Source organism: Bos indicus, chromosome 23, assembly GCF_029378745.1.
Source record: "Bos indicus isolate NIAB-ARS_2022 breed Sahiwal x Tharparkar chromosome 23, NIAB-ARS_B.indTharparkar_mat_pri_1.0, whole genome shotgun sequence".
Taxonomy (NCBI): Eukaryota; Metazoa; Chordata; class Mammalia; order Artiodactyla; family Bovidae; genus Bos; species Bos indicus.
The window spans coordinates 16546272-16569256 of record NC_091782.1 but is presented as its reverse complement, the minus strand read 5'-3'; the positions used below and the strand labels follow the sequence as shown (position 1 = coordinate 16569256).

At 42.0% G+C, this 22985-nt stretch overlaps 1 protein-coding gene across 9 annotated transcripts in view; it reads right to left on the bottom strand.

The window, feature by feature from the left end:
* Positions 1-3521: 3521 nt before the first annotated feature.
* The window catches only part of LOC109577377 (adenylate cyclase type 10-like), a 39356-nt gene continuing 19892 nt past the window's right edge, over positions 3522-22985 (bottom strand). For 5 of the 9 annotated variants that reach the window (XM_019986293.2, XM_070777939.1, XM_070777942.1 and 2 more), the window contains 15 exons: positions 22427-22552; positions 19968-20234; positions 18550-18879; positions 14701-14764; positions 12951-13170; positions 12486-12611; positions 10240-10412; positions 9503-9659; positions 7053-7257; positions 6869-6965; positions 6282-6400; positions 5900-6017; positions 5261-5459; positions 4558-4762; positions 3522-4047 (listed from right to left, as the gene is read on the bottom strand). In XM_019986293.2, the coding sequence (XP_019841852.2) occupies positions 3983-4047; positions 4558-4762; positions 5261-5459; positions 5900-6017; positions 6282-6400; positions 6869-6965; positions 7053-7257; positions 9503-9659; positions 10240-10412; positions 12486-12611; positions 12951-13170; positions 14701-14764; positions 18550-18879; positions 19968-20234; positions 22427-22552 (2471 nt within the window). In that variant the 3' untranslated portion in view covers positions 3522-3982. Of the gene's footprint in view, positions 4048-4557; positions 4763-5260; positions 6018-6281; positions 6401-6868; positions 6966-7052; positions 7258-9502; positions 9660-10239; positions 10413-12485; positions 12612-12950; positions 13171-14700; positions 14765-18549; positions 18880-19967; positions 20235-22426; positions 22553-22985 lie in introns of those variants that run through there. The other 4 variants (XM_070777937.1, XM_070777940.1, XM_070777944.1 and 1 more) reach the window with 4 other exon arrangements.

Below are 22985 nucleotides of genomic sequence, written 5' to 3'. Positions count from 1 at the left end.
ACTTCTATTCAACATAGTTTTGGAAGTCCCAGTCACAGCAATCAGAAGAAAAAGAAATAAAAGGAATCCAGATTGGAAATGAAGAAGTAAAATTCTATCTACAGATGACATGATCCTCTACATAGAAAACCCTAAAGACACCACCAGAAAATTACTAGAGCTAATTAATGAACATAGTAAAGTTTCAGGATATAAAATTAATACACAGAAATCCCTTGCATTCCTATACACTAATAATGAAAAGACAGAAGGAGAAATTAAGGAAACAATCCCATTCACTGTCGCAATGAAAAGAATAAAATGCTTAGGAATAAATTTACGTAAAGAAACAAAAGACCCATATATAGAGAAAACTATAAAACACTGATGAAAGAAATCAAAGATGACACAAATAGATGGAGAAACACGTGTTTGTGGATTGGAAGAATCAATATAATGAAAATGAGTACACTACCCAAAGCAATCTATAGATTCAACGCAATCCCTAGCAACCTACCAATGGTATTTTTCACAGAACTATAACAAATCATTTCACAATGTGTATGGAAACACACACAAAAAACTCAAATAGCCAAAGCAATCTTGAGAAAGAATGGAACTGGAGGAAACAACCTTCCTGACTTCAGATTCTACTACAAAGCTGCAGTCATCCAGACAGTATGGTACTGGCACAAAGACAGAAATATAGATCAATGGAACAAAAAAAGCCCCGGGATAAATCCATGCACCTATGGACACCTTATCTTTGACAAAGGAGGCAAAAATATACAATGGAGAAAACACAATCTCTTTAACAAGTGGTGCTGGGAAAACTGGTCAACCACATGTAAAAGAATGAAACTAGAACACGTTTTAACACCATACACAAAAATAAACTCAAAATGGATTAAAGATCTAAATGTAAGACCAGAAACTATAAAACTCTTAAATGAAAACATACGCAGAATGCTCTATGACATAAAGCACAGCAAGATCCTCTATGATCCACCTTCCAGAGTAACAGAAATAAAAACAAAAATAAACGGGACATAATTAAACTTAAAAGCTTTTGCACAGTGAAGGAAACAATAAGCAAGGCGAAATGGCAGCCTTCAGAATGGTAGAAAATAATAGCAAATGAAGCAACTGACAAAGAATTAATCTCCAAAATATACAAGTAGCTTATGCAGCACAATACCAGAAAAATGAACCCAATCAAAAAGTCAGCCCAAGAACTAAACAGACATTTTTCCAAAGAAGACATACAGATGGCTAATAAACACATGAAAAGATGCTCAACATCACTCATTATCAGGGAAATGCAAATCAAAACCACAATGAGGTACCATCTCACACTGGTCAGAATGACCACCATCAAAAAATCTATAAACAATAAATGCTGGAGAGGGTGTGGAGAAAAGGGGACCTTCTTACACTGTTGGTGGGAATGGAGAACAGTGTGGAGATTCCTTAAAAAACTGGAAATAGAACTGCCATACGACCCAGCAATTTCACTGCTGAGCATACACACCAAGGAAAGCAGAATTGAAAGACACACATGTACCACAATGTTCATTGCAGCACTGTTTACAATAGCTAGGACATGGAAGCAAACTAGATGTCCATTGGCAGACAAATGGAAAAGGAAGCTGTGGTACGTATACACAATGGAATATTACTCAGCTATAAAGAAGAACACATTTGAGTCAGTTCTAATGAGGTGGATGAAACTGGAGCCTATTATACAGAGTGAAGTAAGCCAGAGAAAGAAACACCAATACAGTATATTATGCTTATATATGGAATTTATGGTGACAATGATCCTATAAGCAAGACAGCAAAAGAGACACAGATGTAAAGAACAGACTTTCGGACTCTGTGGGAGAAGGTAAGGGTGGGATGATTTGAGAGAATAGCATTGAAACATGTATATTACCATATGTGAAATAGATGACCACTGCAAGTTTGATGCATGAAGCAGGGCACTCAAAACCAGTGCTCTGGGACAACCCGGAGGGATGGGGTGAGAGGGAGGGGGGATTCAGGATGGTGGGGACACATGTGCAGCCATGGCTGATTCATGTTGATGTATGGCAAAAACCACCACAATATTGTAAAGTAATTATCTTACAATCAAATAAGTAAAATTTTTAAAAAGAAAACTTAATAATGCTGATAGCAGTTCTCTGCAAATTGATTTACAGAGTCAACATATTCTATCAAAATTACAGCTGTCCTTTTTGTAGAAACTGGCAAGCTGATAGTGATATGGAAATACAAGGGACCCAGAACAGTCAAAACAATCTTGAAAAAGAATAATAAAGTTGGAAGACTCACATTTCCTGATTTTAAAACTTACTACAAAGCTGCAATAATCAGGACTGTGTGGCTTGCCATAAGGATAGCTATATAGGCCAGTGCAACAGAATTGAGAGTTCAGAAATAAACCCATATGTCTAATAAAACCATACATCAACAAGAGTACTTGGGGACTCCCCTGGTGATCCAGTGGTTAAGACTCTAAGCTTCCACAGCAGGGGACCTGGGTTTGAACCCTGGTCAGGGAACTAAAGATCCCTGCCATGCCATGCAGTGCAGCCAAAACAAAACCAATAAATAAATCTTATTAAAACATAAAAATGACAGTATTTACTTAAATGGGGGAGGAATAGTCTTTTTAACAAATGGTGCTTTTTAACAAATGCAGCAGCTGAGATAGTGTATATCCACATGCAAAAGAATGAGGGAAACTTCACTTTCACTATATGCAAAAATGAACTCAAAATAATCAAAGACCTAAATAAAAGCTAGAACTATAAAACTCTTAGAAGAAAACAGAGGAAAAAATCTTTGTGACTTAAGATGAGCAATGGTTTCTAAGATATGACACCAAAGCTGCTGCTGCTGCTGCTGCTGCTAAGTCGCTTCAGTCGTGTCCGACTCTGTGCGACCCCAGAGACGGCAGCCCACAAGCAGCCAAAAACCAAAAATAGATAAATTGGACTTCATCAAAACAAAACACTCTTGTGCTATAAAACAATACCACCATGAATGTGAAAAGACAACTTACAGAATAAGAGAAAATATTTATAAATCAAATCTGATAAGGGTTTAGCATCCAGAATATATAAGAAATTCTTCAAGCTCAATGATAAAAAGGCAAATATTCCAATAACAAATGGGCAGAGGATCTGAATAGACATTTCTCCAAGAAGACATACAAATGGCCAATAAGCTTATAAAAAATGAACATCATTAGTCATTAAGGAAATGCAACTCAACACCACAATGAGATATCACTTCACAATCACAAGAATGGCTATATAAAAAAACAAGCAAATAACAATTGTTTGTGAAGATGTGAAAAACTGGAACCCTTACACATTGTTGCTGGAAATATAAGTGGTATAGCAACTTAGGAGAAAATATGACAGTTCCTTGAAGAGCTAAACAGAGAGCATCTGCATGACCTAACAATTCCTTTCCTGGGTATATACCGAAAAGAACTGAAACATATGTTTAAACCAAAACCTGCACACAAATGTTTATAGTGGCTTTATTCATAATAACCAAAAAGCAGAACCAAGCCAATATCCATTAGTGCATGAACAGATAAGCAAAATGTGGCATGTCCATATAATGGAATGTTATCCGGCCACAAAAGGAAATGCTGCAGCACGGAAGAATTACCTGTTAATAGACTCACCTTATATAAGATGGAATCAGCTTAATCCCAAAGCTTCTCTAGCCTCTGGCCTAGCTCTGGTTCTAGTAATAATTTCTGCCCCAGTTGCATTAATGAAGAGAGTTAAGAAAGATCTAAATTTCATGCTTTAGAAACACATGCTTTTATTTTTATGAAGATATACAGATAGTGGCGAATGTAAAAGGCTAGCATATTTAATATGTACATATATAGCATCTTAAAAAGGAGACTTGGTGGCATATCTTTGTGTTACATGTTATAAAAGAATCATGGTCCCTTCAGAGGATTTTTGTTTGATTAACAGATACATTCTTGAATTTCTTCTTTATCCTTCTTGTTGACATCAGCCTCTCTGACAAATCCTGAAAATAGGAACATAAAGAGTAATACAAACACAAAGAATTTCCTTGGCTATTACAAATTTAACTCATGGCCTGGAAAAAGGAGATTTGCTGGGTCCTAAAGTAAGAAACTATATTCTCTCCTTTTTCTTGCTCATTTCTTATCATTCATCTTCATAGACATTACATTGTGATTTCTAAGGCCTTCTTTCTCCTTTAGTGATCATCCAGCTACTCCACGGAAACAACTTATTTGTTTGCGCTTGGACCAAAGGGGAATTTCCTATGCCTAAGAGTTACAGATGCTGAAGCAAAGGGCTGACAGAGGCTCTTACACGCCTTATATAAAGGGGTCTCTGTTGAGGCGGAGGCTGGCACAGTGAGAGAATGACAACTACCTCTAAAGCAAGGACTAATCCTCATATCTGCATGTCCCTTCTTATTTGGACATGGCTTTTAACTGCTTATGAGTAAGAATCTGAGACTGTTCTTTATGTCTCTCAGACAAGAGTTCCAGAAAGGAATGCTTACTCTGTATTTCCAAATTTTGTTCAAAGGAGTTATTTTCCTCCAGGAATTCTCCCTCTATCCAAATCCTTGTCAGGCAGGTGTCAAAAGGTCTGATGATGTTGGTCAAGGACATCTTTCCATTTCTCATTACAAAGGCTTTAAGCTCAGAGACCCACTGGTGATAGACAGGGCAGGTCACACATCGAGAGAAAAACTCCTTAAAGTACTGAAAGGAAAGGAAGGTCCATTAGCTCAGGGATTAGTACTTTCTTTCCTCCACTCCACTCCATCAGAACTTACTGCAGTTCCCACTCAGCACACTCACTCAGGGCTGGGGGAACAGGAAGGAGTTACTGATGGTCAAGGAGGGCCAGAAAGTCTGTTCTCAGATACAGAGGACCTGGAATGTTTTAGATTCAGAAGGAAAGGATGTAGGGAAATGTGTCAAACTATAGACAAAGCCAGAGTGATCTACTGAGAAGGGCTAAGTGTCAACATTTTAATGGCATTGGGTAGTAGCTTTTGCAAATCCAGTAAGAAATCCAGTCCTGATCTACATGCAAGAATATCTGGGAGGATACATGAGATAGGTGTACAGAGTCCACACCTGGGTTCAAGGAGGAAAAAGAGACCAAGGCAGCAAGGAGAAGAGTAAGGGAGAGAGGCAGGTGGCAGAAAGAGTACCATGCCTTAGGTGTTAGTTGAGGATAACGGAGACAGGTACCGTGAGGGTTTGGCGGCGAGTCTCCGCGAGAGTTTGCAGGAAGACATCTTCTGGCATTTTCTGTAAAATTAGCACCTGGCACTCTAGGAATCGGACAAAGCCATGGGAACCAAATAGTGAGGCATTGGTTCTTTTCACCAACTGGCGAGCCTTGGAGAAGTGGTACTGAAACTGATTCCACTGTAAGTCCTGGGCAAACCTGAAGGGAAAGAACCACAGCTCTCAGCTATCTCCCCTAACTGCCCACTATGGGTCCTCCACAGAACCGTCACTACTCTAAGGCTCTAAGACCTCCTTCAGTCAGATTTGTGATTCTGGTAAGGGGCCAAGGCTACACAACTCATGTGTAAGGAGGTTCAAAAGAAAACCAATGATATACAGCTTTGCCATGGATTATCTCACACTTAAATGTAACTCTAAACTGAACCCTTAATCTGTGAACCCAAACCTCTTAAGGGACAAGAACAACCCTTCCAATAATGTGGGGGGAAATGGGAGGTGAATGGTCTTTAGAAATGGGTTGGAGATGTGGAACCATCCTGCCTTGTAAGGCAAAGGCAATAGCTTAAATGAGTTCATGGTGTCTTCAAACTTACCCTTTCCCACAGCCCTGAGTAAGACTCTGATACGCTACATTACCACATGGCCAGAGAGGAGTGGACCCCTAGCATGACACTGCTCTGAGAATTTAGAATGCAGCTGTGCTCATAGCGTTGAATGAAATGCAGACATTCCCCAAAGGGCCGACACAGCCATCCTGTGGACAGAGAGAGTAACCAGGCTAGTAGTATAAGTTGTCAACTATAAAGTGGTATATAAGGTGCGTGGTCCAGGGGAGGAGACACCACCTCAAAAGCAGGCACCCTGAATCACAATGTAGTTCCTAGACTTTAAGGAACAAGGGTCAGGAGCAGAGGCCATGCCCAAAGGACAGGCCCATGAGTGCCTGTGTGCCAAACCCAGGGCCCCACCTGAGGTCTGAATCCCTCAGGAATACAGCAGAGCCCTGCACAAGATTTACCTTTTCCGTAGAGCAGCAGATCTAAGCAAGCAGAATAGAAGAAGGCCCGGCCAAGGACATCATGACTCTGGGAAATGAGCACCCACTGACTCTCCAGCACGTGGACACACAGATCAAACCTGCCGAGAGACAGAGCCACTGGGACCAGCTGGAGAATGGGAAGGGCTGTACAGGAGAGGAAGGGATCTTACACCTTCAAGGTGGCCTAACAGCCCCTAGATCTCCATCCCGTAATTCTATTTATATAGAGAGCATCTGTGCCTGGGATCAGACCTATCTCTAAGCAAAGGAAGTGGGAAAATGACTCTGAAACAACTCCCACGGTCTTGAGCTATTGCAATTACCGACCTCCCTGCAGTAAAACGCATGCGGGGGATGGAGGGAAGCGGGTGGAATATCTAGTGCCCAGACTCTGAATTTCTACTCCTGACCCCTCAAACTTAAGACAATGTTTCTGGAGGACTACCAGAGACAGTCCTGGCTGTGGAGACAAGACAGCTTCTCCTTCTCCACTCTAAACTGCTCTGGTAGGTCATAATCTCCCCTCTGAGGCAACAACTACAAAGGACAGAAAAGGATCTTAATACTTCTTCTTCAGAAATGCAGATCTGAAGAGAACTGAGAGAACCAGGTTCTCCAGAGCTGGTTTCTTGAGGTGTCTGCATATCTCATGAGCTTGAAAACCTAAGGAGGTTAAAGAGCATCGTGAGGTCTAGAGGTGCGCCTGGCCTCTCTAAAAGCCCCAGGCCCACCAGCCCCAGGCCCCATTACCCAGCTTGATGGAGAAGTCGAGATGCCCAAGGCAGAGTTTGGTGTAGGCCAAGGCCTGCATGAGCTGGGCTGTGGCCAACAGTCCCTCCCTGGAGAACCAGCACAGGCTGCTTTTCTGAATGGCCAGCTGCTCATGGTACAGCCACTTCTCCTTGTCACCCACGTTCTGGGAGAACTGGGAGAGGGCCACATAGGTAGAGACAACCTGTGGGACAACAAACATGGGGTGAATATCCAGACTGCACAGTCAGGCTGCAGCTCCAGCTCGTCCCTTTTCTGGTTAAGAGCCCCCGCGTGCCTGCTATTCACTCTGTGTAGCACTCCTGGGAGCCACTGCTCACCTCAACTCCAGCTGTGAAAACACGCTCCTTCTCACCCCTACGTTTTTTTTTTTTTTTTTTTTTTACCCCTACATTTTTGATTTGACCATTGTCACTGCTTGTTCTTTAAACAGCTTCCTCCATCTGCCCCTTTTCTTTTCCCCAATCCTAGACTTTCCCCTTCAAAATGCTGCTCAGACTGCACCTCTTCTGTTTTCTCTAAACAAAGCCTCTAATTGCTCCTTAGAACTCTACAGAACTGCTGCCTAGATCTCTGTCATCAGTTGTGTATTTAACATAATTTGATGACACTCTTCCAAGTAGACTCTGTCACTCCTCTTCTAAGAATTTTCCAACAGCTTCTCATCTTCTTTGGAGTAAAAACCAAAACTCCCACAGTGGCCACAAGGCCTGCACCATCTGCCACCCCCTCCCTGGCCTCTCTTACTCACCTCCTGGCTCTTTCTCTTCTCACTTCCCTCCAGTCACACTGGCCCCTGCACTACTCCTCAACACAGAGGGCAGGCCTTATGCATTCACTCTGCCTTCCTCCTGCCCACTCTTCTCCCAGGTGGCCTCTTCTCCCACGTGGCCTACTTTCTCATCTCCTTAAGATAGTTGCCCAAATGCTACCCGCTCGGTGAGGCTTTCCCTACAACCTTATTAAAACTGCACCCCTAGTTCCCAGAACTCTATGTCCTCTGGCCTCTGCTTAATTTATTTCATTGCATTTATTATCACCTAACATACTTAAAGCTCAACATTCAGAAAACGAAGATCATGGCATCCGGTCCCATCACTTCATGGGAAATAGATGGGGAAACAGTGGAAACAGTGTCAGACTTTATCTTTTTGAGCTCCAAAATCACTGCAGATGGTGACTGCAGCCATGAAATTAAAAGATGCTTAGTCCTTGGAAGGAAAGTTATGACCAACCTAGATAGCATATTCAAAAGCAGAGACATTACTTTGCCAACAAAGGTCCGTCTAGTCAAGGCTATGGTTTTTCCAGTGGTCATGTATGGATGTGAGAGTTGGACCGTGAAGAGAGCTGAACACTGAAGAATTGATGCTTTTGAACTATGGTGTTGGAGAAGACTCTTGAGAGTCCCTTGGACTGCAAGGAGATCCAACCAGTCCATTCTAAAGGAGATCAGTCCTGGGTGTTCTTTGGAAGGAATGATACTAAAGCTGAAACTCTAGTACTTTGGCCACCTCATGCGAAGAGTTGACTCATTGGAAAAGACTCTGATACTAGGAGGGATTGGGGGCAGGAGGAAAAGGGGATGACAGAGGATGAGATGGCTGGATGGCATCACTGACTCGATGGACGTGAGTCTGAGTGAACTCTGGGAGTTGGTGATAGACAGGGAGGCCTGCCGTGCTGTGATTCATGGGGTCGCAAAGAGTCGGACACGACTGAGCGACTGAACTGAACTGAACTGAACATATTAAATATTTCACTTATGTTTCCCTGGAACTAAGATCCAGTGTCTGGTACAGAGTAAGTAAAAGTCGTTCAGTTGTGTTTGACTCTTTGTGACCCCACGGACTATACAGTCCATGAATTCTCTAGTCCAGAATACTGAAGCGGGTAGCCTTTCCCTTCTCCAGGGGATCTTCCCAACCCAGGGATTGAACCCACATTGCAGGCGGGTTCTTTACCAACTGAGCTATCAGGGAAATCTGGTATAGAATAGGTGTTCATCAAATATTTGTTGAGCAAATGGGTGTATATATATATAGACACTAAAATTAGGAAGACATATTTCCCTTTCTTCTTTTTCCCTAAGTCAGCAAATCTTATCCTTATTTGTGGACGACTGGCTTGAGAATCTGATGGAAGCTATGACCCCTTCCCTACTTCTGATCACTCCTTAAATACTCTTTTGTACACACAAATACACACTAAGGTCAACATTCAGTTCAGAGGGTACACAGATAGTATCATACATGAAAGCCTCCCTATAAACTGCAAAATGAGAACCCTGCTCAAACACACAATCAGCAACGTCCTGTTAAGTCTGGGTTACCGTGGAACCATGCTTCACCAGGGACTTGACAGGGTCTCTCCCCTGAGCATCTTAGGTTTCTGAGTGAGGTCCAGAGATAAAGCAAGGGCTTGCCTACCTGGGCTTCACCAGGAAACTCCTTGACTGAATTCTTCTGCATAAGAGTGGCCAGGCAGGCAAATCTGCGGCTGCTGGCTGTGGCCTCCAGGCTGTAGAGCTGCCGGAGCAGGGAGAGACAGTGCATCTGCTGTTGCAGGACTGCCAGCTTCTTCTTCCTGGTGTGAAGCAAAGGGTGGTTAGCACGCCCTTATCCTTTACCACTGTCCACCAGCCTTCCCCAAAAGAAATCGGAGTCTACTCACCCATAGACTTCCAGACTCAGAAAGATTCCTGGGAGCCCACTACTTCTAACCTCATATGCTTTTCAAATTCATCCCTCTTGACCAAAAAGAAGTTTTCAGAGAGGTTTTTTAAAAAAGGTTCATTCTTTGAATTGTTCTTTTGGTTGAACAGATTTCCTATAAATGATTACAGCTCGATAACTAGGCAGTGTTTAATATTATGTGTATATCTATCAGAGAAATAACATTAAATTCCATATATGTGTATGTGGACACACAGTGCACATACATGTATCTTTATTTGAAAAAGACAGGATAATACCATACTTCAAAGACAAAAGATGTACTCATTCTGCTACACTGAATTGGCCCAGAGTAAGGTAAATGAATGAGAACTGTTCATATGCTTGAAAAGAGGAGCCTTAGAGTCAAATAGGCAAAACTCCAGCCTAGGTCCAACTTTAGCTCTCTGTGACCCTAAATGGAACCAGGACAAGTTGGCAAAGCTTCTCACTTCTCACTAGGGTTGTTTTGAGGTTGACTCAGGGAACAGGAATACCAGCATTTTTCTAGAAATGTTTGGAAAATGACACCAAGCCAGGTCCAGGGAAAACTCCTTTTCAGCAGACGAAGGGCTCGCCTAGCCAGTTTTTTGGCCAGGGTGATCTGTCCCATGTTGAAACAGACCTGGAGACAGTAAAGTGAGAAACAGTAATGTAAACATGAGAAGAGTACTAAGGACAAGGTTCTGGATGCAACACACCGGCTCTTATTTTGGAATGAGAACCTGGGGCCCGAGGTGCCAGAGGGAGCAGAGTTAGAGCAGAGCCTGGCCACACTAACAAGCACCCGTAGGGCCATGAGCAAGCAAAGAAGTGAGAAAATGTAATTATGGAGAAAGCACTCTCCTTTCTCATCTCCCACACGTTTGTCAGTAGTAGAGAAAGACTGTGATTTACAAAGCAATGCTGGGAGACTCACATGGGACTGTCTTTAGCTTCAGATGCCATGGAAAGCATCTGCGATATCACCAAATCTCATCATTCTCTTCATAAACAAGTTGTACCACCACAGTGTACGAGGATAGGAGCTGAGGAACTACCCTGAGGTTATCATATACCTTCATGCTCTGTGGCTAAATCTATGGCTAAGAAAGGGATCAAGTCTATGGTAATCTCTGAACAATGTTAAGACTGCACAATGGAAAGAAATGGAAAGAAATAATTATTTAAAACTTTGCTTCCCTGGTGGCTCAGATGGTAAAGAATCTGCCTGTGGTGCAGGAGACCTGGGTTTGATCCCTGGGTCAGGAAGATGCCCTGGAGGAGGACATGGCAACCCACTCCAGTATTCTTGCCTGGAGAATCCCATGGACAGAGCAGCCTGGCAGGCTACAGTCCATGGGGTCTGAAAGAGTTGGACATGACTGAGAGACTAACACTTTCAAAGATCTTTTGGTTGAAACACAAATAATACAACACTGTGGACTACTATAATATTCCCTTTGGTGTTCAAAGGCTTTATCCACATTAGGATTATTCTCCTAACCAAAGTATCTTAAGGTTTACACTGAAATTAATTTTTACTTACTTTTTAAAAATTTTAAACTTTGGCTCTCCAACAAAAATCCCCCATAGTTTTACGGAGTCATTATTTATAAACTGATAATAATTCCAACACATTTTGTTCTGTTGGATTTAATAGCAAGGAGGCTGGAAGAAGTTGCTGAGCTGTCCTGAGTTATTCATACAGAATAAATAGGTTTACTCCTATTTGTCATTTGACAATGGAATGTCTCATGCCGTGCTTTCCCCGGAGTTTTTATTTGTCATACGAATCTTATTCCTTCAGGAAAATTTGTCATAAATGATACAGAATGATCTACAAGGTACATTATTTATTTATTTTTTGGCTGCAGTACAGCCAAAGATCTTAGTTTCCTGACCAGGGGCTGAAAACCCTCCCGCCCACTTGCCTCTGGAGTGGAAGCGTGGAGCCTTAACCACTGGACCACCAGGGAGGTTTTATTTACTGTTAAAGCAAGATGTGCAATGGAGTACAGAGAGCTCCTATTTGTATTTAACAAAGGAAGTGGGTAGATTGTATATATTTACGTATGCTGAGCCCCTCTGGCAAAATACATACAGATATATAACACTGGAGGGGGGACCCAGCAGCTGAGTGGTATAGGGTTGAGCGGGGAGAGTTTGAAAAGTACACTCTTTTCCTTCTAGCTTTATTGAAATGTCTTTCACACATAACATTGTGTTAGTTTAAGGTGTACAACGTGATGATTTCTTTAATTGAAGGACAGTGACATATAATGTTAGTTTTAGGTGTACAGTATAATGTTTCAATATATGTATACATTGGGAAATGATCACTACAACAAGTTTAACATTTATCACCACATATAATTACAATTTTTTTTCTTGTGATAAGAACTTTTAAGATCTACTCTCTTAGCAACTTTCAAATATACAGTACAGTATTGTTAACTACAGTCACAAGCTGTACATCACATTTCCAGGACTTATAACTGGAAGTTTATATCTTTTGATCACTTTCACCAACTTATGAACTATGCTGGGGGTGACAAGGGATTAGGAAGTGCTCTTTCACTTTCTACATGTATTTCTATGTTTTGAATTTAAATCACATTTATAATTGCTCACAAAAGGCAAAGAGACTTTAAAGGAAATAATAGGGTAATCCTTAAGGAGAAACACCGCAAAGTTCAAGGTTAATCCCTGCCCTCACCTCTGACTGGAGACGACAGAAAGTGGCTTCTTCAAACTGACAGATCTTCACCTTGTGCTTTTTAAAAAACGAGAATGCGGAGGGTTGGCCCAGAAGACTGCTTGCCTTCCTCAAATAAAAGAAGGCCTCCAAACAAGAGAAGGGGAGGAGAAACTGGATTAGGATTCGGATGCTGCTAAGTGTGTGATTAGGACGGTGGCTGGACCAAGGCTATGAAGAATCTGAACTGTGGCAGGATTTAACTGGAAACGGGGAGCTGGACTGGCGGGAGGTGTCGAGGCAGCTTCGGCAGCACACAGTGCTCTTCCCCGCCACGCTTCCACTTCGAGCTCTCTCCTAGACCCCTTACAGCTCCTTCCTCTCTCCCACTTTCCTCCATTTTTTCATACTTGTGGTAAGAAATCCCAATCAAATCCCCCCAAGTCATAGGGCTCAGCTCAGGGGTAGAGAGCGGAGCTTGCTTACCATGTAATTATCTGACAGATCCAAGGAGGCAGTGGCAGATTCCAGCAGGTAATAAAATGCACACGTGGTTTCTCCAATGACCAGGCAGTGCTGGGTGAGGGGCGAGAGCACTAACTTCAGGACTTCCCTACAGTGGCAGGGCTTCGTGGTCAACATGCCTTTCTTGGGGTTGGTCTGAGCCAGTTTCCTGTTCACTTTATCCAGGAACTCTTCCTCTGTTCTTTGTGGAGAGAAGACGAAGAGCTAACAGTGGCCATACAGCACCAACTTTTGCTGAGGCATTACCAGGTCCGAAAGCCACTTTGTCTGGGAGGCTTTCCTTTATGATTCATTAATCCTATGTCAATCCTTCTCCTCCACTGATCCACAAGGTTTTGAAAGACAGGGACTTTGTTCTTAATGGCAAAGCCCTATTAGGGAGTTTTAAAAACCTAAAGCCAAACTAAGTACCTCACAAATGAAATGGGGAAAAGACCACATCTCAAGAGTAAACTAACACTGTGCTCCATGAAAACATAAAAATGATACAAAGCAATAAGTAATAATAAATTTATCTATCAGCCCATTTGAACTCTATCATGGCACATGTGAATATATTTTATGAAATAACACCATCTTATTCCATAAAAACCCTGCCATTCAGGTAGGCAAAATTACCTCCCTTTTACAGATGAAGAAATTGAAGCTCTGGGAGGTTAAATGACTTACATATGACCTCGCAGCTACTGATGTGTGTGCTGTGCTTAGTCACTCAGTCATGTCCAACTCTTCGTGACCCCATGGATTGTAGCCCCCCAGAATCCTCTGGAATTCTCCAGGCAGGAATACTGGAGTGGGTTGCCATGCCCTCCTCCAGGGGGTCTTCCAACCCAGGGATCGAACCCAGGTCTCTCACATTACAGGTGGCTTCTTTACCATCTGAGCCACCAGGGAGGCCCAAGAATACTGGAGTGGATAGCCTATCCCTTCTCCAGGGGATCTTCCCAACCCAGGAATCGAACTAGGGTCTCCTCCAGCGCCGGCAGATTCTGAGCTTCTAAGTAAAACCAAAATTAGAGTTCACCTTTCTGAACTACTAGTCCAGTGCATTTTTCACAGGCACCACAAGTTCAAAAGAGTTCTGATTTCTCTGAGACAGAATGACTGAAAAAGTGAGAACTGAGGATGGCTTTGGATAGTGAACATTCTGATAAGTAGAAGGAGGTAGACATCACTGAGTAGTTTTAAAAGGGAGAATTGTGTGAGCAAAGACACATTAAGGATGGGGGTGATTAATGTAGAATATAGATTTTTGTTTGAAAACTGTAGGAAATCAGGCTGAATAAATGATAGGAAACTTGAGAGTTGCTGGTGAATTCAAGGTAGGAACTTGCAAAATTGGTAAGATACACATTAGAAAGCCAGGAAGTACATGGTTATGAAATATAAAATCATTTTAATATCATCTGGGTTCAAAAGTAATTGAGCAGGCAAATTTATAGCTGAAAAAAATCTGTTATGTGTATAATACCTTTGAGAGAAATTAAATAAAGTTTTTCTTAATCACTAAGAAATAATTTCCCTATAAACAATCAAACAAAACCTTTTCGATTCACTGTTAACTTGCATTTTGGGCTGAGAACAGAAGTCACTATTCCTGGGTGGTCGGATGCCTTCCTTGTCTGTAGGTAAGGTGAGTGTCCTAGTTTAATGATCAGCTGTGTCTTACTTTCTGACCCCCTCCACGTCCACTCTCAGCATCTCCACCTACCTGCAGTATTCCCTTGTGAAGGCCTCCTGACTTCTGGATGATTCTGTCTGGAACTGAAAAGTGTCTGTAGGGAGGAAAAGATGACTGTCCTTAATCGTCTGTGTTTGTATTAACTGAGAACATTTAAAAATTCCTGACTACCTTTCATGAAAATTGCTTCCCCCATTATAAAAATGGTAAATTTAGGTTTAATAGTAACCTTACATGCAAGATTAGGGTACTAATTCTTTTTTCCTTAAACGCAATTACTTGTGATTTAAATAGTAATTCCTTTCATTCTCAAACCTCCCAAACCAATTCCTAATTCTGTTTGCTAAAGAAATGAATAAAGAATGTCCCTCTGGTTTGATGACTAATTCTGATAGTAGAAATCTATGAACATATCTGGATGAGATTTATAACTAGATGGGAGAGAACACAGAAGAAGTGACCTAGTGAAGGAAAACATGAGGGCACAAGATGTCACATCCCACCAGGGTCACAATAGCCAGAAGAGGTTTTCAGCTTTACCTGGTTGATTCTGCTGCTGCTGCTGCTGCTGCTAAGTTGCTTCAGTCGTGTCCGACTCTGTGCGACCCTATAGACGGCAGCCCACCAGGCTCCCCCATCCCTGGGATTCTCCAGGCAAGAACACTGGAGTGGGTTGCCATTTCCTTCTCCAATGCATGAAAGTGAAAAGTGCAAGTGAAGTCGTGTCTGACTCTTAGCGACCCCATGGATTGCAGCCCACCAGGCTCCTCCGTCCATGGGATTTTCCAGGCAAGAGTATTGGAGTGGGGTGACCTGGTTGATCCTAAATAACCTCTATCCTCCAGATTTGCCTCTTCCTCTGCAGCTGTCTTCTGCTCAAAAGGCAAAGACTTGAAAATGCTGTGGAGATGTTACCTATTTGGGCTCAGGAGCACAGGTGGTGGGATTGAAAAGGAGTCTAAGGGAACGATTACAGGGAGGGTTTGTGTCAAGTAAAAGGACTGGCTCGCTGATTATTTAATGATGTCATATAAGGTAAAGTAGGTCTAAGGAAACTGGAATTTGGCAGCACTGCTGTGATGCACAGTTCTCAGGCACCACCGGATTGCAGCCTGAGAGAGCAGCACGCTTTGTTCTGCATGTCTGTGCACAGAGACCCAGGGTCTGGGAAGCCTCTGTAAGAGCTTGGCTGTGCTGGAAAGGTCCTGAGCCTTGCTCACGCCTAGATTGACCAAACTGCCTCATCTAAAGGTCAATACTGACCTCTCAAAAACAAAAGGCTGAAAAGCAATTACGAATGATAGTGTGATTTTTCCATAATACCAACCAGGACATTCCCTGTTTTTTTTCCTCTTCCCCTCAGCAAGTACAAAACTGCAAATTACCATAGACCTCATCAGCCAGAGACCAATTTCTCCAAGTCACTGGTCCACCTTCAGAGTCATAAGAATGTTACAGCCAAAGGAGGTATTAAGATCATAGATCAAAATCTTCATTTTAGTCTTTTACCACCACCAATTCGCCATATCCCTTTCCCCCGCCAATACCAACACCAACTTCTCTTTTATTAAAGTAGAGAAAAAGAAGATACTCCTGGGTCTTGACAGCTGTCTTCAAATATGAAAGAAGGCACAAAGCTGAAAAATGAGTGAAAAATTTGCAGGAAGGTAGAGTTCACCTGGGTGAGAGAAGTTTTCTAACAGCTACTGAGAATGAAATGAGCTGTCCTACAAGGCAAGCTAACTGAAAATGTTAAAACAAAGAGGGTGAATTGTGGGCCCTCTGCAGTGAAATCTCAGAGTCCTAACCACTGGACCACCAGAGAATTCCAAGGGTGAACTCTTATCTGGGTTGTGGTAGAGGGCTATAGGTTTGGGGGAACATCTATCCACTAAAACTTCTTTAAGTAGCTAACTCCTACATAACGCTCAGATCTCACTTCTGGAATTATCTCCTTCAAGGAAAAACCTTATTCATTTCTCAGGCTGGGCTAATAGCCATTTCTCTAGGTACCCAAACCCCTAGGTAGTCCATTTTATCACCTTTACCAGGCCATACTGGAATTCTCTATTTATATGCCTGTGACTATGCCAAAGCCTTTGACTGTGTGGATCACAATAAACTGTGGAAAATTCTGAAAGAGATGGGAATACCAGACCACCTGACCTGCCTCTTGAGAAACCTATATGTAGGTCAGGAAGCAACAGTTAGAAATGGACGTGGAACAACAGACTGGTTCCAGATAGGAAAAGGAGTACGTCAAGGCTGTATATTGTCACCCTGCTTATTTAACTTCTATGCAGAGTACATCATGAGAAACGCTGGGCTGGAAGAAGCACAAGCTGGAATCAAGACTGCTGGGAGAAATATCAATAACCTCAGATATGCAGATGACACCACCCTTATGGCAGAAAGTGAAGAGGAACTAAAACGCCTCTTGATGAAAGTTAAAGTGGAGAGTGAAAAAGTTGGCTTACAGCTCAACATTCAGAAAACAAAGATCATGGCATCCGGTCCCATCACTTCATGGGAAATAGATGGGGAAACAGTGGAAACAGTGTCAGACTTTATTTTTGGGGCTCCAAAATCACTGCAGATGGTGACTGCAGCCATGAAATTAAAAGATGCTTACTCTTTGGAAGAAAAGTTATGACCATCCTAGATAGCATATTGAAAAGCAGAGACATTACTTTTGCCAACAAATGTCCGTCTAGTCAAGGCTATGGTTTTTTCCTGTGGTGATGTATGGATGTGAGAGTTGGACTGTGAATAAAGCTGAGTGCTGAAGAATTGATGCTTTTGAACTGAGGTGTTGGAGAAGACTCTTGAGAGTCCCTTGGACTGCAAGGAGATCCAACCAGTCCACTCTAAAGGAGATCAGCCCTGGGATTTCTTTGGAGGGAATGATGCTGAAGCTGAAACTCCAGTACTCTGGCCACCTCATGTGAAGAGTTGACTCATTGGAAAAGACTCTGATGCTGGGAGGGATTGGGGGCAGGAGGAGAAGGGAACGACGGAGGATGAGATGGCTGGATGGCATCACTGACTCGATGCACGTGAGTCTGAGTGAACTCCGGGAGTTGGTGATGGACAGGGAGGCCTGGCGTGCTGCGATTCATGGGGTTGCAAAGAGCTGGACACGACTGAGCGACTGAACTGAACTGAACTGAACCACCACCCCCCAGAAAACCTGATAATTTCACTTTGTATTCTTAACACTTACTTGAAACATCTGATACACATAAGGACTCTGTATATGTGTACTGAACTGAAAATTTATAATAATAAAAACAATAATTAAATGTATTGAGCACTAACCATATGCCTGGTACTATTCAAAGCACATTATATATTTTAACTCACTTAATCCTCACAACTACCCTATGAAATGTATACTGTTATTTTCTTTAGTTAACTGAGGTTAAGTAACTTGCCCAAGGGGCTTCCCCAAGTGGCTCAGTGATAAAGAATCTTCCTGCCAATGCAAGGAGACATAGGAGACTTTGATCTTTGGGTCAGGAAGATCCCCTGGCAGAGGAAATGGCAATCCACTCCAGTGTTCTTGCCTGGAGAATCCCATGAACAGAGAAGCTTAGCAGGAGTCCCTGGGTTTGCAAGAGGGTCGGACATGACTGAGCAACTGAGCACACACCCACAGCTTGCCCAATATTGCCAACCAAAACAAGTATGACCTCTAAAGTTCCTTTTAACTCTGAGATCACACTTTTTTTTTTTTTTTAATTTCTGGTACTTCAGTGATAAATGACTCTCCACCTATTTTTCTCTCTTAATCTAATTTCATCTTTTGAATGAAGAGTTCCAAGTACACAAATAAAGAGAAGTGATGCCCACATATCTTCTTTCTGCTCCCTGATTTACCTTGGGGAGAAGGCAGCTGCAATCTGTCTGTGATCACTTGTGTTAGTATCGAGCCAGTGTCTTTGTAGCTACAGAATCGGGAGGTCCTGCTGGAGCTCTTAGTGGAACAGATGGCGAAACGGTGGAAGGGGACAAAGTCTCCCCCATGACAGCTCCCACAGCGGCAGGCCAGATCTCGAAGAAAGCAGGCACATTCAAGGTGTAGGGCTGTTTGCTGTGCCTTGGGCCACAGCTCCCAAGCCCCTTCCCGCAAAAGAGGCACTCCAAATTCAAGCACCTCCATCTGAGGTAGGGATAGTTCCTCTTGTAGCTTTAGAGGAGAGTCAGCATCTGAAACATAGGAAATGCTAAATGAGAGCCTCCCTTAAGGTAGTAAACTCCCAAGCACATGCTACTCGTTTATAAGAAAATTTTATTGATAATTCTTGTTTGGTATTATTGCTTCCTTTGTATAAAGAATTGTATACCAGTGATATTGACCATATTTAGGATAAAGTACAACAGGGAATAAATGATCAGGAGACAGATTTCTTAGTTATTCCTCCTAAATTGAGCTTTTTTACTATTAATATAAATTATTATAAACATCAAGTAACCAGAAAGCCTCTGCTCAAATATAAAACTCAACTCAAAGTCAAAGGGAAACTATTTGTGGATTATATGTGCTTTGGGTACGGAGAAGACAATGGCACCCCACTCCAGTACTCTTGCCTGGAAAATCCCATGGACAGAAGAGCCTGGTAGGCTGCAGTCCATGGGGTCGCTAAGGGTCGGACACGACTGAGCGACTTCACTTTCACTTTTCACTTTCATGCATTGGAGAAGGAAATGGCAACCCACTCCAGTGTTCTTACCTGGAGAATCCCAGGGACAGGGGAGCCTGGTGGGCTGCCGTCTATGGGGTTGCACAGAGTCAGACACGACTGAAGCGACTTAGCAGCAGCAGCAGTGCTTTGGGTAGCCTATGTCACAATTTTATTCTTTCATGTGGAGAATATGAGACTGCAGCTATTTAATGCATATCTTGCTTTGTTCATGTCTGTTTCAATATCATGCTTAACTCCCTTGTGAATTTCTAAAATCAGAAATAATTTACCCACTTTTCTTCTTATTTATCCCAAGAAGCCAATAAAAGACTACAGCAATATTTTCTAAACCAAAAATCAAGATACAAATACTTAATGCACGGGGTTTAACATGGAGCTAGAATTCTTCAAATTAAGACAATTTTGAAAAATAAAAGCTATTCATTCACTATAAACATGGTTCTTCCATGATTAAAACAATAATTTCCCCAATTCTTTAGACATAAGCTTTAAGAGACTGGGGCCCATGACACGATATTGATGTTCTTTTTGAACAAACACACCTTCTCCCAAAGCTCTCTATTTGGGCCTGAGAACAAGGCACCAGCTCACCTGACTTTGTCGTCTCTTTGGTATGCTCAGTCTCGACAGAGGAAGGCACTAATATTGGCTCAGCAGGAAGCTCTTGGCCCTTATTGCACCAGCAGAGCACGTGCATATCCACAAGATCCTTCAGTACCTCAAGTAGCTTATTCTTACTCCAGCCAGGCAGGAGGTGCTGCAGCAGATCTATGTGGAAGAAGTGACCAATGACTGCAGCACATTTAACCAGCGACTGTTCCTCTGGGCTCAGTTGATCTATTTGGTTCACTGCTATTTCTGAAGAAAAAGAAATGAGCAATGAATGAGTTTTCTACCAACACAGAATACACCATGTTAATAATCTGCTCATTAAAAAAAAAAGGCTTGCTTTTTCTTTCATCTGTTCTCCACTCAGCTAAATCTCTTGAAAGAACCTTATCTCCATGTCTTCTTTTGTCCCCGTTGCTCATTCATTATTTATCCAACAATCGGGTTTTCACCACGACACTGAAGCTATTTCTTGCGGTCACCAAAACCTTTTGCTGGTAGACCCGTTTTGTTTTTACTTTCTCAACTAAACATGAAAGCTGGGCTTCCTGGTCCCAGAACTCCAATTAGTGTAAAGAGCTCAAAACTCCAAGCATTTTAGTAAATCTCTCCAAATTCTGATCTATATATTAAAGCAGTTGGTATTAAACCAATTATATTACCAAACCCCAAATCTTGGAATAATTTTCAACTTTTTCCTCTCTCTCACAACCAACTGGCCACCCACTCATTCTCTTTCTGAAAGTTCTTGAGTGTATTTCCTTCCAAACAATTCTAGTCTAAGTAGTCATTTTCACCTGGATCACTGTACTACCATTTTGAACATCACCAGTCTTCTCTTCTCTTCTTATCCCAATAACACATTAACTAGTGGTAGAACTGTACACTTAAAGTACAAATATAATGTCAGCCCCCTTCTTAAATATTTTTATAATTTATATGGCTTTTTACAATGCAGCTTTGGCTTTTCATTTAGACTTGCTGACTGAACTATTCATTTTAGCTTATGAGTTAACAAATCCTTTTTCCTTCCCTGTGGACAATACTGACCTTGGGTTAACTTTCTAGCCATTGCCTAGGATCCCCATAAAATTAGAGTGTCAGCTGAGTTGCCAGGTAACACTGCTTATGCAAAGAGTGATCCTTGACTGGAAACTGAATTTGGACTAGGAAAACTGTGAATAAGCTATAGCTACCTGGTGGTAAGCCACAGCTTTGTGGGGGTTCCTTGGGTGTAGTGATTCCTGTAATAGGGTCACAGTGCCTAGAAGCTATGCCTACAGGACTATTCTAAGAGATATCAGTTTCTTGTTGGGAAATGGGGCATCTAAGGACCCATCCATCATAGTCTCATTCCATCATATCTAAGTTATTCCCTGAGGTTCCAGAGGATAGCAGTAGGAACTGTTGTGAGGATCCCCACTGAAGGAAACCACTGGCTATGTTCTCCTAGAGTGCTGTGTTTCCTGACCTGTATGCTTCTCAGTTAGTAAAGCCAAAGCTAAGTGTGGCCCATCACAGTTGGAGGAATATGAACTGTCCAGATGAACCTAAAACCACCAGAGTGAACAGCTTATGACAGCTAATAGTCACTGACTGTTTATTATATACCATGATTTATTTCATTTAATCTTCACCTAACCCCATAAGGTTGGGACTATTATTATCCTCTCTTGACTGATGAGAAGACTAAGGCTTAGATAAGTTTATCTAACATTTCACATCCAGTAAGTGGGGGAACCAATGGTACCCAGGTTTTTCTGATGCCAGAGTCCTGGCTCTTAATTACCAAGCCATTCTGTATTGCTGTTTCACATACCTGTCTATATTCTCAGTAAGACCATAGTTGACTTGAAGGTATGCTTAATCATAATATTCCTGAAAAGGGGTTAATAAAGTACCCTGGCCACTATACTTTTGAATAGAACTTTAAAACCTTCATGTATAAAAAGAGCACTCCCTGCCTAATTATGCCTACCCAATTCTGAGGGCTTTATTCTTCATCTCATCAGTCATTATAACCTTATACTTTGCACTCTTTTTGTTAAACTCCTGCTAGGTCCCTAACACTGTCTATTCACTAGCACCATGGATTTTCTTAAACCTCAGCAACATTTTCTCCTTTGATTACTGTCTCCTCCAGCATAGAAATATGCACAAAGGGAAACTCAGGTCATAATTTTTATTAAATAACTAGAAAACTTTTCCAAGTCAGCCTCAAAGAGAACAGTGGGCTCAGTTATGTAAAACATAACTCAAGTAGCATTACAAGTCTTTAACAACTCTTCGGGCAGTGCCAGAATTTATTTCTGAAAGGCAGGTTTCCTTTTGGAAGAAATGAAGCTAGTGTGATAATGAGGGTTCTATACTCAATCACCCACCAAATTACTAAGTGCAATGACATCCATAATTGATTCACATGAGGTCTTCAAGGGACCTGCCTTTTAATAACGGTGGAAGAAGCACTGTATCCAAGTTCACATCATCCTTGACTGTGCAGACATAAAGTTCCTGGTCTTCAGAGCTGGCAGGAGAAATACTGTACATGGTGGATTTCATGGCATTGGCTGTAGGGAAAGAAGACTATGATTGAGGAAAATGCCACGCTCGGTCGCTGTAGTTTTAAAGACACAAGATTACAAGAATGTACTCAAGACACTGAAAGGTTTGGGTGAATGAAGCAACACACCTTTAAAGTGGTTTACCCCACCCATCCTGCCTGCTCTCTCATTTTCTCTTAGAAACTAACAACACTTTCTGTAATACACAATACCTAACATTCTTACGCTTCCTGTTTACCTCCCAACATCCCTCTCTGCTACTGCATTACAGCTTGAGGATGCCTTTCTGGATTTATACCTCTTTCTTTTTCCCTTCTCCCATTCTCCATTCAAACCCTCAAGTCATCCTTCTCATCACTAATGTGCAATTCTCTACTAGACTCTCATATTTATCAATCCTCTTTGATGTTTATAAATCCTATTTTTAAATCCCCACTTC